This window comes from Crotalus tigris, unplaced genomic scaffold, assembly GCF_016545835.1.
Source record: "Crotalus tigris isolate CLP2741 ecotype Arizona unplaced genomic scaffold, ASM1654583v1 scf7180000018081.1164505, whole genome shotgun sequence".
Lineage (NCBI taxonomy): Eukaryota > Metazoa > Chordata > Lepidosauria > Squamata > Viperidae > Crotalus > Crotalus tigris.
Genome location: NW_024096813.1, coordinates 963608 through 979743, shown reverse-complemented (window position 1 = coordinate 979743; position 16136 = coordinate 963608). Strand labels below are relative to the sequence as shown.

Sequence of the window (16136 nt, the reverse complement as noted above, 5' to 3'; positions counted from 1 at the left end):
ACTAGATCTGGCATGTTCCTTTCCTTTCATTTTTTAAAAATTCTTACGTTTTTTTTGTGATTTGCACAATATTGCTTATGTCAGAGGAATAAAACAATGGTTACATTATATGTGCATATAATAAGCTCTGTATATTATAGATGGAAAAAGCAACCTGTTTTTCCCAAAATGAATATTCCCTTTTTGGTTGCTGAATTCACAATATTAGAAGATGAAGCTGCTTAACACTCAAGGTAAGCTGTTTGTTCAAAATGAATGCACAACAGAGCCTGTGATTTTCAAAATATAAGGAAAATGCATACATGACACTCATATATTTTCAATTGTATAAAACCAATCTAGTACCCCAACCCCATCCCATTATAACATATTATTAAAAATAAGGGCAAAATAACTATGCTCAAAACAAAAGAAAGGATGGCTAAATGTCTATGGAGATTCTCAGTCATCCAGGTCAAGTTAATCCAAAGATGCTTTTTCAAGAGGCAGCTGGACTTTCTTGTTTTTCTTTGAAGATGTTTCACTTCTCATACAAGAAGCTTCTTCAGTTCTGACTGGATGGTGGGGAATGGAAAGATTTATACTCCTGCAGACAGATTTGCATTCTTTTAGCGAGTCATTAAAGCTACCTAGAGGCTTATCTGTGTCTTCAGGATCACCTGAGTAGTGCAAATGGGTGTGGAGCCTTGTTGGAACTGTTGAAAGGACTGTTGTAGACTGGAGATAGATGATGTTGGATCTCTCCCCTCTGTTGAGAGAGGGCTGTTCAATTTTGACATAGATGCCTTTTGAAAGAGGTGTAAATATCTTTTATTGAAGTCCATGTTAACCCTAATAAATAATTTGTATAGGTGTTGTGGCCAAAAACAGGGTCCCTTAAAGTAACCAAATCACACTGAAGATATGACATAAATTTATTAGTATAAAAACAATCAACCAATGTACACTGGGCTCATCGCCCAGCTGGGCAGCCTTGACCAAAAGCAGAACCATAGCTTACATGCTTTTGGTTTTTTACATTTCAAAGACAAGGAAAAGAAGAAAGACATAGGATAAATTAAAGCTGGGTGACTTTGGACCAGGCATTCTTTCTCAGCCCAACTTACCTTACAGAGTGGCTGCTGTCGGGTAAATAGGAGAAGGGAAGTGTGGTTGGATATGTTCTCCATCTTGAGTTATTTCTTAAATTAATAATAAAGATGGGATTCAAATAAATAAATAATAAAATGACACTGGAATGTTTTTATGAGCTCATCTTTGTAACGTTTATCACTTCCTACTAGGTTTGCATGCTGACTATACTATCTTTGATATATGGTCAGTAAAAATAAAAGTTTGGTTTACTGGGCTATAGACTCCTGTCTGATTATTCCAATTGCTTTCAGAGTCAATTCTACTTGCTGTAAATGTTTTCTTACAAGGTGGGATGGGGGAATCTCATAGGTTTGGTATTGAATGCAGTGTGTGTGTGTGTGTGTGTGTGTGTGTGTGTGTGTGTAGAGGTATATCTTATCACATTGTGGTTAGGTCACAATTATATCCCATGGTTCAATTATAGGGATCAAAGTTAAGTAGCATATTCATATGGCTGTCCATTTTTCAAAGTAACATTTCTATTGACCCCAGAGCCACTGGCATTTGTGAAAATTTAAAAAAAAATCACATCAGCATTAGGATAGAGCCTCAAAACAATCAAACTGAATACTATCACAATAAAATTTTTAAGTTCATAAAAGCTATTAAACAAACCTGACTGGAATTATGTTGATTGCCCCTTTCTAATCATTTTTTTTTTTAAAATTCTGACATTCCACCTACAAATTGGTAGAAAAGAATCAAACCAATATAACTCTATCCAGTCAGGTAGTCCATAGTAATACAGGCCAATGTAATTCCCTCTCCAATGAAAAACTTGTTAATTTTCTGCAACACACTGATAAAAATGCACAAACAACATATTAATTATTGAGTATTGTAGAACCACGTATAAGAGACTCACAAAATAAAATCCAAAATATGAACGCATCAAATTAGGAACTCTGCATTCTATCTCTTGAGCACTAATTGTATACCATCAAGCTAGAGATATATTTTAGAAATATTAATGCTATCTTAAATTTAAGCCACTACAAGTTTAACATTTAAAATGCCAATTTTAAGTAAAAGCACATCAACTGAGGTAACTATTTAGAATGTGCAACCAATCCAGCAGAATGAAATTCAATATTCATATATTGTTATTTGCCAGATGCTTTGAAAGTTCTTGTTGCAAGCAATTCTAAGCATGTAACAAAAATAAACTGAAGAATTGCCTATTGGTGTAGATGAATTGCTAAAATTACATAGTGTTACATTTAAATATTCATTTACCCTATAAATCATATGCCAATTTTATTAAAGTTTTGCTGGTGCATTCAGCAATCCTTATTCTTAATGTAAGAGTAGCTTAGTCATTGAGAAAGTTAAACTATTTACTAACCCTCAAGTTTCTCTAAAAGAAATTTTGAATGTCCTCTAAGCACTTATGTATTCATTTCACTTTATTTGGCACTAACCATATCTATCAAATTCCAAATGAAGATTCTGACTAATCGAATTAGGGTGAACAAATATGTCTTATTCTAAATTAATATAGCCATTAATGCAGATTTAAACTTAGATATAAAATAGCACAATTAGCCCATGCAAGTTCTTTAGAAGTTTCTCATCGCATTATCAGTAATGATGATGTTCAGCAATTGCTTCAAAGTTCAAAGTGGTCAATTACAAAAAAAAATATCACAATAATTAAACTGATGTTTGCTTGTAGTTTTTTGTATCCAAGACTTTCTTTCCACACATTGCACAGATACCTGTTAATAAAAGGCATAGGAGTACTGAAATTATTTTTGATCATCCAGTATAACAATTTATTTCTCAGTAACCAAATACACTTTAAAGGGAAGAAACTGGGTTTAAGATAAATAGCTCACCTTTTTTGTATGCACATCCCTGGCAGTAATGAGAGCCTGGCTGATGAACTGAACTTTTACAAATCCGGCATATTGCAAATTTGTTTTTGCCATAAGGATTAAATCTAAGAAGATAAAACAAGTGAATTAGATGTTTATAAAAATAATTTGTTTACTTTTATATATTTACAGTAAACGGGGCAGAGATGGACACAAATTCCCCAAGAAAGATAATAAATGACCAAAGAGAGTTTATTTGTTGCAGTTGCATAAAATTATCAAAATGCAATTTGACATTTTGAACTACCACTATGTATTTGCACAACATGATGTATATAAATGATCCATGTGTCCATGTTTTGTCTTATACCTTTTCTCTTCTACTTAGAGTAAATCAACCAAACAACATATGGATGATAAATTTCCCAGTCCTTCATTTACTTGTTAAATGCCTTACAGAATTACCATGATCTACCCCAGTGTTTTTCAAACTTGGCAACTGATGGACTTCAGGGAATTCTGAGAGTTGAAATCCACACTTCTTAAAACTGCCAAGTTCGAAAAACACTAATTTAGCCAATGTTTCTCAGGATATAGTGATGTTGGTAAAGGGTCATAGGTGCTAAAAGTACAAAGTAATGGGGGAAAAAAGCTTCTATGCCAACTCTCGGCTGGAGGAAGTAGGAGTGACTATATGTGGAAACATGGAAGAGAGTAAAATTCAGAAGAATGTAAAATAGGCAAGTTAACAATTTTTCTAACACCTGATACATTTGATAAGTGAATTAAGTTTTTAATTACCTTGCCTTTTTTGATGTCAATGCCTTGTTTTCATTTAGTTTTCTCCCACCACTTTCTATAAATAAAAAAGATATAATTTTGAAACCATTTCAAATTAAAGTTGAAGCCATTAAAAAGAAAAAAATGAATGTCCAGAGTACCCAATAAACGTGAAAATGAGCAGTTTAACAAGTCCTTCTGAGAACGCTAAAATTCTGCCACTTTTCCCAACTACATCTTAGTTATGTCCCTTTTATTTTTTATTACCACCTAACTAACACTACACAGGTAGACGTCTACACATACAATGGGATTTTGCCTTCCTTCTGCATCCATATAAGACCATAAATCTTCTCTCCTAAGTTTCAAGGATATATATGAACTTGAGGGAATTTGGTTTTGATTCTGCTGTATGACATATCATTGGATACAACATATTTTGCATTCATCTTCCTTCCTCAACTTTCAAAGATCCTGGAGCACTGGGGAACTACCAGAGGACTGGAAAAGAGCTGATGTAGTTCCCATCTTCAAAAAAGGAAAAAAAAAAAAAAAAGATCCAGGAAACTACAGACCTATCAGCCTGACCTCAATACCTGGGAAGATTCTGGAAAAGATAATCAAGCAACGAATCAGCGAACCCCTAGAGTCAAACAAAGTCGTTACCAAAAACCAACAAGGGTTTGTCAAAAACAGATCCTGCCAGACAAATCTTAATGCATTCTTTGATCAGGTGACAAAATTAGTGGACCAGAGGAATGCTGTGGATATAATTTACTTCAGTAAGGCATTTGATAAAATAGACCACAATCTACTATTCGATAAGATAGAAAAATGTGGGTTAGACAGCATCACCACCAGATGGATTCGTAGCTGGCTGATGGGCTGTACTCAGTGTATGGCCTTCAATGAAACTGCATCTACATGGAGGGAAGTGTGTAGCGGGGTGCCCCAGGGCTCTGTTCTGGGCCCAGTACTCTTTAACATCTTCATCAATGATTTGGATGAAGGGATAGATGGGGAACTCATCACATTTGCAGACGATACCAAGCTGGCAGGAATAGCCAACACTCCAGAAGATAGGCTTAAGTTACAGGAGGATATTGACAGACTTAAACATTGGGTGCTATCTAACAAAATGAAATTCAATGGTGAAAAAAGTAAGGTTCTACACTTAGGCAAGAAAAACCAAATGCATAGGTATAATATAGGTGGTACCTTGCTCAATAGTAGTAACTGTGAGAGGGATCTCGGAGTCCTAGTTGACAAACACTTAAATATGAGCCAACAGTGTGCTGCAGCTACCGAAAAAGCCAACACAGTGCTAGGCTGGATTAACAGAGGGATAGAATCAAGATCATGTGAAGTGTTAATACCACTTTACAATGCCTTGGTAAGGCCACACTTGGAACACTGCATCCAGTTTTGGTCACCACAATGTAAAAAAGATGTTGAGACTCTAGAAAGAGTACAGAGAAGAGCAACAAAGATGATCAGGGGACTGGAGGCTAAAACATATAAAGAACGGTTGCTGGAATTGGGTATGTCTAGTTTATTGAAGAGAAGGACGAAGGGTGGCATATAGCAGTGTTCCACTATCTCAGGGGATGCCACAAAGAAGAGGGAGTCAAGCTATTCTCCAAAGCACCTGAAGGCAAGACAAGAAGCAACGGATGGAAACTAACCAAAGAGAGAAGCAACCTAGAACTAAGGAGAAATTTCTTGACAGTTAGAACAATTAATCAGTGGAATAACCTGCCTCCAGAAGCTGTGAATGCTCCAACACTTGAAGTTTTTAAGAAGAGATTGGACAGCCATTTGTCTGAAATGGTATAGGGTTTCCTGCCTGAGCACGGGGTTGGACTAGATGACCTCCAAGGTCCCACCCAACTTTTTATTATTATTATTATTATTACTACTACTGTGATTTTTTTTCCTGCTAATCTCAGTAGTAGCTCCTATTCTCTCTAGCAATTTGAACAGCCAAAACAGAAAATGTATATTGCTAAAGATCAAAACACAACTGCATGGTGAGTTGTCTTCCTTTAAAAACTAGTTCAAAACAGAAAATACTTGACTAAAATCAGGACTGTGTGTATCTATGGGAAAGATATTCAACAGGTTTCCCTAATCTAGTATGTTTGCATCATAGAACATGTAATATTGCTATCAATACTTCTTAAGTGTTTGTACTTAAGTCAATAGAAGTCTAATGCAGATCTAAAATATATATGCATATATTGTAGTGGTTATAGATCCCTCCCCCTTACACATATAAGCTGCATTTATTGCCCGTCATCCGAGAATCCCCAATATGTATGAATTGCTTAAAGTGCTCTTCAAAACATTCTTAATATTCATAGCTGTGACAGGTGGAAGAATCAGACAGGAACATGTGACCTAATAAACCAAATTGTTTCTATTTACCTAGTAGGCAGGGATAATAATGTCAAACGTCTGAGTTTATTTGAAATATTCCAACATCATGCTGTAATTTCCACTGTGTCTGCCTTTTTTTTTTTCTTGGACTTGCAATGTACTGGGCCAAAGATATATAAATCCTGTTTCTGCTTTTACTCAGGGTAGCTCAATTAAGTATCAAAGCATTTTTGGGGGTCCAGGATATACTGTATTACTGGCTTTATGCATGCAAATATAATTATGAACCATGGTGGCACAGTGGTTAAAATGCAGCATTGCAGGCTAATTCTGCCAACAGTTAGCAGTTTGATTCTCACTGGTTCAAGGTTGACTCAGCCTTCCATCCTTCAGAGGTTGGTAAAATGAGGACCCAGATTATTAGGGGCAATATTCTGGCTCTCTAAGCTGCTTAGAGAGATCTATAAAGCACTATGAAACAGTATATAAGTCTAAGTGCTATTGCTATGTTGCATCTTTAAATTGATTTCATTGATATAAACGAGTCAATTTTTGACTACAACTAGAATACTAAATATGCTACAATGATTCAACTAGAAACGCTGAGTCTTTTAAATTACGTTCCACCATATAAACTTCAGGTATGTTGCAATTGTCAAGTTGTCAAGGTTTTTAGCATTAGTAGTTATTTTTAAGGAAGATTAATTTACGAGGTGGCGCAGCAGTTAGAGTGTAGTACAGCAGGCCACTTTAGATGACTGTGTTCAGCAGGTCAGTGGTTCAAATCTCACCGGCTCAAGGTTGACTCAGCCTTCCATCCTTCCGAGGTAGGTAAAATGAGGACCCAGATTGTTGGGGGCAATGTATGTATGTATGTATGTATATATATATATATATATATATATATATATATATATACACATTGCTTACTGGCGTACACCGCTTAGAGAGTGCTTGCACTTAAAGTGGTATGTAAGTCTCATAAATAAATAAATGAAATAAATAAATGTCTCTATAATGTTCACATGCTAGAAAGGAAACCTGCTTATGTATTATACTGGCAGTTCCAGATTTAGATTGCCTATTGCTTAATAATAAGTGGATTGTGAAGTTCTTTCAGAATTCTACATTTATGAGCAACACCGCTTTTCTGAACAAAGGTAAAAGAAATGGGATTATTGAGGCAATAATTATAGAGACAATAAGGAACATACACCTTGACATGAAGATCTGAAGAGTTTTTTCCACTGACATTTTCTTTATGCATTCCTGATCAAGAAATGAGAAATGATCAAAAATAGCAGTTCTTGTGAGAATACCTGTTGTGTTTCTTGCACCATCTTTCCAGGTATCAGGTGTAATTACTGTACCAAGTTTTCTTTCACCTACGAAGTAGCATAGAAACGAAAGAATAAAAATTATGATAATAGATTACAACAACACAGTGTATGTTCAGGCCATATCATTTCACAGAACTGATAATACAAATATTAGTAATATGAAGTACTGTATTCCATGTAACTTATTTTTCTATAGCTATGATTCTAGGAAAATTGGAAGCCATTGTTGATGCATGGAATGTATGGAATCTGTCCTGTAACTCAACAAATTGTCCTTTGGGATTCAGTGACTTTTGATGCCAACACATATTTTTAAAGCTGTGAGGTATCGGTCCTTCTAAATATAGTAAGGATTATTTATCAAGAACTATGACAGGTCTCTGACATGTTTTAATAACTACAAGAAATTATGATTAAAACAGGACATAAATATAAAAATAACAAATGTGAATGCAAACAAAAAGTAGTTTGCAGATTTTAAGACATAGATAGCAAATTGATTGAATTAGCAGAAATTCCCATAAACACATATGTTGCTTCTTACTGTGTAATCACCACATAAACTCCGTAAGTCTAGAAAGGATGAGGATTGTTCTAATGAATGAAACCGCTATCATAATACAGTAGTCCAGTCCTGGATATGGCAATTTACCAGTTGATATTTTGAAAAGTGTATATTTTCATAAAAGAAGATAAGCTTGTTTCTGATTTCATATGTCTTAAATCACCTAATATTTGCAGTTGATATCTATATACTACTAAAACTCTCATATTTGTGTGTCATCTTTAACTGGCTGAAATGATGCATCGTAGGATATAAATTTTTGAAATAAGGTACCACAAATTAGATAACTTATAGAATGGATCCAAAATCTAGACCCCATGACTTTTGTGGAATTGAAATTTGGCAAATTTTATAAAACATTTTTATAAATGACATAACATTATTTCCTGTAGTCAATTTCTTATGTTTGACTGTGTTATATAATTCAACATGGACTATTTTCAAGGCAGATACATCTCTGACTATCTCCCTATATTAAAAGCTCTGCCATTTTTGTAAGGCATTGAGGATTCTGGCAAGAAAATATTTATGAAAAGACCCAATGAGTCATAGCTTATCTACTGTATATGTAAACAAAGATAGCTTGGGATATAGATTTTTTTATGCAGATCATATTATATATTAACATTAATATTACAATTTTTGAGGAAAAAAAAGAAAATTCTTATAATCACTAAAGCATAATTATCTAGATGCCATAACCTTTGTGTAGTCAAGTGACTAAGAGACAGTAAGAATTGTAAAACTGTAATCCCTATGCATCATTACAAAGTCCTTTGGGCTGAGAAAAGTTGTACTGATAATCTTGAATCTTATTTTTGAATCCATAAAGTAATCCCCTTTATGGATTACTGCCTTGTCGTGGCGAAGGGGCTTGCGTAACTCAATGAAGCTATAAGCTATGCCGTGCAGGGCCACCCAAGACGGACAGGTTATAGCAGAGAGTTCTGACAAAATGTGATCCACTGGAGAAGGAAATGGCAAACCACTCCAGTATCTTTGCCATGAAAACCCCATGGACAGTACTAAAAGGAAAAAAGATATGACGCTGGAAGATGAGCCCCTCAGGTCGGAAGGTGTCCAATATGCTACTGGGGAAGAGCAGAGGGCTAGTACTAGTAGCGCCAGAAAGAATGAAGCGACTGGGCCAAAGCCGAAAGGACGCTCAGCTGTGGATATATCTGGTGGTGAAAGGAAAGTCCGATGCTGTAAAGATTTATTCTCCATAGGAACCTGGAATGTAAGATCCATGAATCAAGGCAAGCTAGACGTAGTCAAAAAAGAGATGACAAGACTGAACATCGACATCTTAGGAATCAGCGAACTAAAATGGACAGGAATGGGTGAATTTAACTCAGATGACCATCAGGTATACTACTGTGGGCAAGAATCCCTCAGAAGAAATGGAGTAGCCTTCATAGTCAATAAAAGAATAGGAAAAGCAATACTGGGATACAATCCTCAAAATGACAGAATGATCTCTATTCGAATCCAAGGCAAACCATTCAATATCACAGTAGTCCAAATCTATGCCCCAACCACTGGTGCTGAAGAGGATGAAATTGACCGGTTCTATGAAGCCCTACAGCACCTTATAGAATTAACACCAAAAAATGATGTCCTTATCATCATGGGGGATTGGAATGCTAAGGTAGGAAGCCAAAAGATAACCGGAATAACAGGCAAGTTTGGACTTGGAGTACAAAATGAAGCAGGGCACAGGCTAATAGAATTTTGTCAAGAGAATACGATGGTCATAACAAACACTCTTTTCCAACAACCCAAGAGACGGCTCTACACATGGACATCACCAGACGGTCAACATAGAAATCAGATTGACTATGTGCTCTGCAGCCAAAGATGGAGAAGCTCTATACAGTCAGTAAAAACAAGACCAGGAGCTGACTGTGGCTCAGATCATGAGCTTCTCGTTGCAAAATTTAGGCTTAAATTGAAAAAAGTAGGGAAAAGCACTAGGCCACTCAGGTATGAACTAAATCATATTCCTGATGAATATACAGTAGAGGTGACAAATAGATTTAAGGAACTGGATCTGATAGACAGAGTGCCTGAAGAACTATGGATGGAAGTTCGCAACATTGTACAAGAGGTAGCAACTAAAACCATCCCAAAGAAAAAGAAATGCAAGAAAGCAAAATGGCTGTCTGAGGAAGCTTTGCAAATAGCTGAGGAAAGAAGGGAAGCGAAAGGCAAAGGAGAAAGAGAAAGATACACCCAACTGAATGCAGAATTCCAGAGAGTAGCTAGAAGAGATAAGAATGCCTTCTTAAATGAACAGTGCAAAGAAATAGAAGAAAACAACAGAATAGGGAGGACCAGAGATCTCTTCAAGAAAATTGGAGATATGAAGGGAACGTTTCATGCAAAGATGGGCATGATAAAGGACCAAAATGGCAGAGACCTAACAGAGGCAGAAGAGATTAAGAAGAGATGGCAAAACTACACAGAAGAACTATACAAGAATGAGCTTAACATCCCAGATAACCACAATGAGATGGTCATTGACCTCGAACCAGACATCCTAGAATGTGAAGTGAAATGGGCCTTAGAAAATCTGAGCAACAACAAAGCTAGTGGAGGTGACAGTATTCCAGCTGAGCTATTCAAAATCTTAAAAGACGATGCAGTAAAAGTGCTACACTCAATTTGCCAGCAAATTTGGAAAACTCAACAGTGGCCACAGGATTGGAAAAGGTCAGTTTACATTCCAATTCCAAAGAAAGGCAATGCCAAAGAATGTTCAAACTATCGCACCATTGCACTCATTTCACATGCTAGTAAAGTTATGCTTAAAATCCTACAAGCTAGACTCCAGCAGTATGTGGATCGAGAACTACCAGAAGTACAGGCAGGATTTCGAAGAGGCAGAGGAACTAGAGATCAAATTGCCAACATACGCTGGATCATGGAGAAAGCTAGGGAGTTCCAGAAAAACATCTACTTCTGCTTCATTGACTATGCAAAAGCCTTTGATTGTGTGGATCACAACAAATTGTGGCAAGTCCTTAAAGAGATGGGAGTACCAGACCATCTCATTTGTCTCTTTAGAAACCTATATGTGGGTCAAGAAGCAACAGTGAGAACCGAACACGGAACCACTGATTGGTTCAAAATTGGAAAAGGAGTCCGGCAAGGCTGTATACTGTCGCCCTGCCTATTTAACTTATATGCAGAGCACATCATGAGAAAGGCAGGGCTAGATAAGGATTAAGATTGCCGGGAGAAATATCAACAACCTAAGATATGCAGATGATACCACTCTAATGGCAGAAAGTGAAGAGGAACTAAAGAGCCTCTTGATGCGGGTGAAGAAGGAGAGTGCAAAAGTTGGCTTGAAACTCAACATTAAGAAAACCAAAATCATGGCATCCGGCCCTCTCAATTCCTGGCAAATAGATGGGGAAGAAATGGAGGTAGTGACAGATTTTATTTTTCTGGGCTCCAAGATCACCTCAGATGGGGACTGCAGCCAAGAAATTAAAAGACGCTTGCTCCTGGGGAGGAAAGCTATGGCAAATCTAGGCAGCATTCTAAAAAGCAGAGACATCACCCTGCCAACAAAAGTGCGTATAGTCCAGGCCATGGTTTTCCCAGTTGCAATGTATGGCTGTGAAAGTTGGACCATAAGAAAGGCTGAGCGCAAAAGAATTGAGGCCTTTGAACTATGGTGCTGGAGAAGACTCCTGCGAGTCCCTTGGACTGCAAGGCGTTCAAACCGGTCAGTCCTAGAAGAGATCAACCCCGACTGCTCCTTAGAAGGCCAGATCCTGAAGTTGAAACTCAAGTACTTTGGCCACCTAATGAGAAGGAAGGATTCACTGGAGAAGAGCCTAATGCTGGGAAAGATTGAGGGCAATAGAAGAAGGGGACGACAGAGAATGAGATGGCTGGATGGAGTCACTGAAGCAGTAGGTGTGAATTTAAATGGACTCCAGAAGATGGTAGAGGACAGGAAGACCTGGAGGAACGTTGTCCATGGGGTCGCGATGGGTCGGACACGACTTCGCAATTAACAACAACAATTTTTGAAATGAGCTCAGCTGGTATCTTTCAGGTTCAGTACTCTCTTTCTAAAATAGAAACTTCCAGCCTCGGAGTTCTGATTTGTTTGGTCTCATCTATTGGAACCATGACATAGCTTTCTCCAAGCATCTGCCAGACCTTGGATCAAATGTTTCAGGTGTGGGCAATCAGGTCATGCTGCGGATTGTCCAGTCCCTGTGCCCCAGGCCAAGAGTGCACCTGCTGCCACCCCAAAGCCAAAGAGGAACCCATGACCTGGACGGGAGAAATCAAATTGGGTCCGGCAAGAGCAAGCCATTCGGATCACTTCTCCTCCCCAGGTAGAAGGAGAAAGTCCACCTGAGTACCTGCCGATGTCAGCTTCTTATGACAGTGACAAAGAGGGCAAAGACAACCCATCTTTTGCTATCCCTGTCAAGATTGTAGTACCCAAGACAGGTGCCTAAATTAACTTAAATGTTCTAATTAACTTGGGCTGCACCAGATGCCTAATCAACCTCCATAGTATTGGCAGGTCAAAAGTGAAACCAAGTCTGAAATTCCCTCCAAAGAGTTACAATATTACAAAGTTAAACTCCCCCCCCCACTATGCAATTAACATTTCCCAATAGAATAGTTTGGCGGGCTTTCTGACAGAATGCTTTACCCTCCAATTCGACCGGTAGAAATGACTTTGGTTCCCATGGGACAGAGAATTGTTTAAACTAGCAGAAAACCTCCACTTCTCCCTCCCATTCTTGTGGCAATCTAGAACAAGCAAGATGGCTTCAGCCAGGTTCGTTGTAGAGGTGACATCTATATTATTTGTAACTAATAATCCCAAAAGCTGACAAAAAACTTATAGTGTAACAAACTTCTACTGTTTTATCTGATCAATACATTCTAGGCATTTTGTTACCAGAACAGCAAACAGCCATCACTGCCAGGATTTACTGAAAACTTTACAGTATTCACTATTTGGGGGATCAAAACATCCAATAAGCAGCAACCTCAAAATACTTGCTCCTTTAAGTCACTTTAAGTATTCTGAACCCTCCTTCATAGTATATTCATAATATATCTGATTCAGTATCTCCGAATAGAATAATCTTAAGCATGTGTACTCACAGACCAAAATCCCATTAAGTGCACTCAGAACAGCAACATAAAGCAGCAGACCCAAATTTCTGTTTTAAATATTACACAAAGAAATAAACTCTTTTAGAGCAGGCAGCCCTCCATTTTCGCTTGTGGCACTGATCTGTGTATTTGCGTTAGATAGTGTCATCGGCGCAATAAACATGGATTTGGGCAAACACCGGGAGACAATGGAGGATTGGGGGGGGGGCCTGCGTGCTATGGATTGCGAAGAGTCGGATACAACTTAGCGACTGAACAGCAACTGATCTGATACACACTAGGTCCCGATTCCTTCAGATTTACAACTAGACTTCCTTACTGGGGGAAGTAGCCGTTCTTTGGAGGACAATCCCGGGACCAAAAATAGAAGCGTCGGGCAACCCGAATGTTTCTCTTTTCTCAGGACGAGCCCCCCCAAACTGCACCTTAGTCGTTAAACGAGCCTTCTCACTTTACACCGCGCGCTCTCCCACCCATCCCTTCAACTCACAGTTCTCGCACACCATGGCCAAGGCCTGAAACACCGAACCGAAACCGGCGGAAAAGACCCCTTCAGCCAGCCCAGAGAGGCTCCAACCTGCCCGCCACAACAACGTTCCACTGCCGAACCTCTGTGAGCTTCCACACTTCCGCTTCCGGGTTCCTCGTGATGTCCAGGGCATGAGAGCGCCTTAACGAACCGGCGGGTTGTAGTACGGAAGCAGTCGTGACGTAAGAGCCTGCGGGTGGGGGTGGGGTTGAATACAGCCAGTTGCGCTAAAGGAGAGTGGAGGTTGTTTCTAGGTGAGGCTATGACGTATTTTCGAAGCTTCCCCTGACAGCATCTGGGAAACGGCAGGTAAGCTGGATCGGCGCTGTTGTCTCAGAAGCCTTCTTCCCTGCCTCTCATAGGGGTGACCCTGCTACCACCTGCCTCTGTTTTTCCGGATAGCGGTCTCCTAAAAGCAGGCACGTAGGTGAAGGAAGGGAAACTGGGAGAGACTTCTGTCTTTGGTGGCCTTCTGTCGATTACAAGCCCCTTGCACATTTTCACCCCCTTCCGATCCTAATGCGTCTCGATAGAGAAAATATCTTATTTAAACAAACCTTACAAAGGCGGCGTGAAGTACCTTTCGGTGCTCTGTTTGGAATAAAAACCTGTACAGGTACTCCTCAACTTACGAGCACAGTTGAGCCCAAAATTTATGTTGCTAAATGAGAAATTTGTTAAATGAGTTTTGCCCCATTTTATGACTCCCCGTCACATTTGTTAAGTGAATTTCTGCAGTTGTTAAATTAATCACATGGTTGTTAAGTCAATCTGGTTTCCCCATTGCCTTTGCTTGTCAGAAGGTCGCAAGAGGGATCATATGTCCACAGGACACTGCAGCCATCATAAATGTGAGTCAGTTGTTAAGCATCTGAATGTAAATCATGTGGCAGTTGGAATGCTGCAATAGTGATAAGTGTGAAAAATGGTCATGTCACTTTTTTCAGTGCCATTGTAACTTTGAATGGTCACTAAGCGAACTGTTGTAAGTCGAGGACTACCTGTATCGATGGGTGTATCTGTTCCATTCCTCACTGGTTCAGGTTGCTTGGAAGGAGATCAGACCTGAACAGTGACTTAGAGAGATACATCCTTTTTCTGAGGGTAAAAGAGGATGTATTTCTAAAGTGGGAAAGAAATAGAATAACATAGAATAAAGAAGAATAAAGTATAATAATAATAATAATAATAATAATAATAATAATAATAATAATAATGAAAAATCACTAAAAGCAAAAATGATGTGTCTGCATAATTTCTGTTAGAAAGCTGCGTTAGCCAAAAGCTGTATTAACAGTACGTGAATGACCTAATGCATATTTAGAAACATTGTTTAAAAGTAAAAACTGCCTTCATTGTATTCCCATGAGAAATGGACCTAACGTGTGAGAAACTATCTGAATGTTACTCAAAGTAGATTCCATATACAATGTGAGATTCCATCTATGCTTCCTTTGTTCCTGAGAAAAAGAAACCTATAAAGCTTTAGTTTAGACCCTCCCCCTTGTTCAGAAATTTGCTGATTGTAAATCGCTTCTGAACCTTTGCGCAAAAATAAAAACCTCTCTTTCACCCTTGGAATTCGTAAAAGTCTTTTATTTTTTTTAAGGCTTTTATTTTTCCATAAGATTTCTACTTCCAGTTCTCTTCATTTGGAATTGAGATGTTTGCAATTAAACCAATCCAGCGTGTATGAGAAGTTGGAAAAACCTGGAGTCATTAATTTGGAGTGGCATCCGTTCTTTTCAACTATTTTAAATATATTTATTTTCTTTCATACAACAAATTGTAACTTTGGAGCTTACTTGTTTTTTTCATGTCCCTAAAAGTTATTGCAGGAATATGCTATAAACATATTTAATTTCTGCAGGTATGCATTACCTTCTATACAAAGGAGAATTGCCTTTACTACTAATATTAATATAAATGCCTTAATTTGCTTCTCAACAGGTGGAAATAAAAATAAGACAACATGAAAGATACAGAAATAAAGAGACTGCTGACTGCCAATGTCATCTGTATATTTTCTGTTATCGTAACTACTATTGTTCCTTCTTTGTTCTTGAAGAATTTCTCAATCTTGGACACACACTTGACATGGCTGTGCATTTGTTCAGCAAGCGTTGGTATTATAAATATAATCTTACATATGATTTTTAAGCCATATTTATCTACAAGAAGATATTCTCTTGCCCACAAGGTATGTTATGTTTGATAAAATTTAATTATTGGTATGAGGCATGGATAACTTTTTTATTTGGCATTTTTTGATTCTCAATAATATTGTATTCATATGAAAGAGTAAAATTGAATGAATTATTGTATGCTTTCAGCTCTTTAGGAACATTATGATTGCAATCAGAATAAAACTCAAAGCTCCATGTCTTCAGCATTATTCCATACCATTTCTCTAACTAAAAAGGTAAAAT

General features: G+C 37.9%; 2 protein-coding genes across 4 annotated transcripts in view; one reads left to right on the top strand and one right to left on the bottom strand.

Moving 5' to 3' along the window:
* Positions 1-896: 896 nt before the first annotated feature.
* Positions 897-13823, bottom strand: CRIPT (CXXC repeat containing interactor of PDZ3 domain). Its single transcript, XM_039347484.1, has 5 exons — positions 13669-13823; positions 7430-7495; positions 3753-3807; positions 2973-3076; positions 897-2852 (listed from the first exon to the last, which is right to left on the bottom strand). The coding sequence occupies exons 1-5, from the start codon at positions 13682-13684 to the stop codon at positions 2788-2790; spliced, it is 306 nt and encodes a 101-aa protein (XP_039203418.1). The 5' UTR covers positions 13685-13823; the 3' UTR covers positions 897-2787.
* A 42-nt stretch (positions 13824-13865) lies between these two features.
* The window catches only part of PIGF (phosphatidylinositol glycan anchor biosynthesis class F), a 29975-nt gene continuing 27704 nt past the window's right edge, over positions 13866-16136 (top strand). Inside the window, exons 1-2 of one of the 3 annotated variants that reach the window (XM_039347478.1) lie at positions 13866-14016; positions 15658-15907. In XM_039347478.1, the coding sequence (XP_039203412.1) occupies positions 15680-15907 (228 nt within the window). In that variant the 5' untranslated portion in view covers positions 13866-14016; positions 15658-15679. Of the gene's footprint in view, positions 14131-15657; positions 15908-16136 lie in introns of all 3 variants that reach the window. The other 2 variants (XM_039347480.1, XM_039347481.1) reach the window with 2 other exon arrangements.

Excerpts from the sequence above, each read along its gene's own strand:
- CRIPT (XM_039347484.1), bottom strand. Across the intron at positions 3,808-7,429 it reads TGGTGCAAGAAACACAACAG|AAAGTGGTGGGAGAAAACTA; the intron begins GTATTCTCACAA and ends TTTTATTTATAG. Across the intron at positions 3,077-3,752 it reads TTGACATCAAAAAAGGCAAG|ATTTAATCCTTATGGCAAAA; the intron begins GTAATTAAAAAC and ends TTATCTTCTTAG.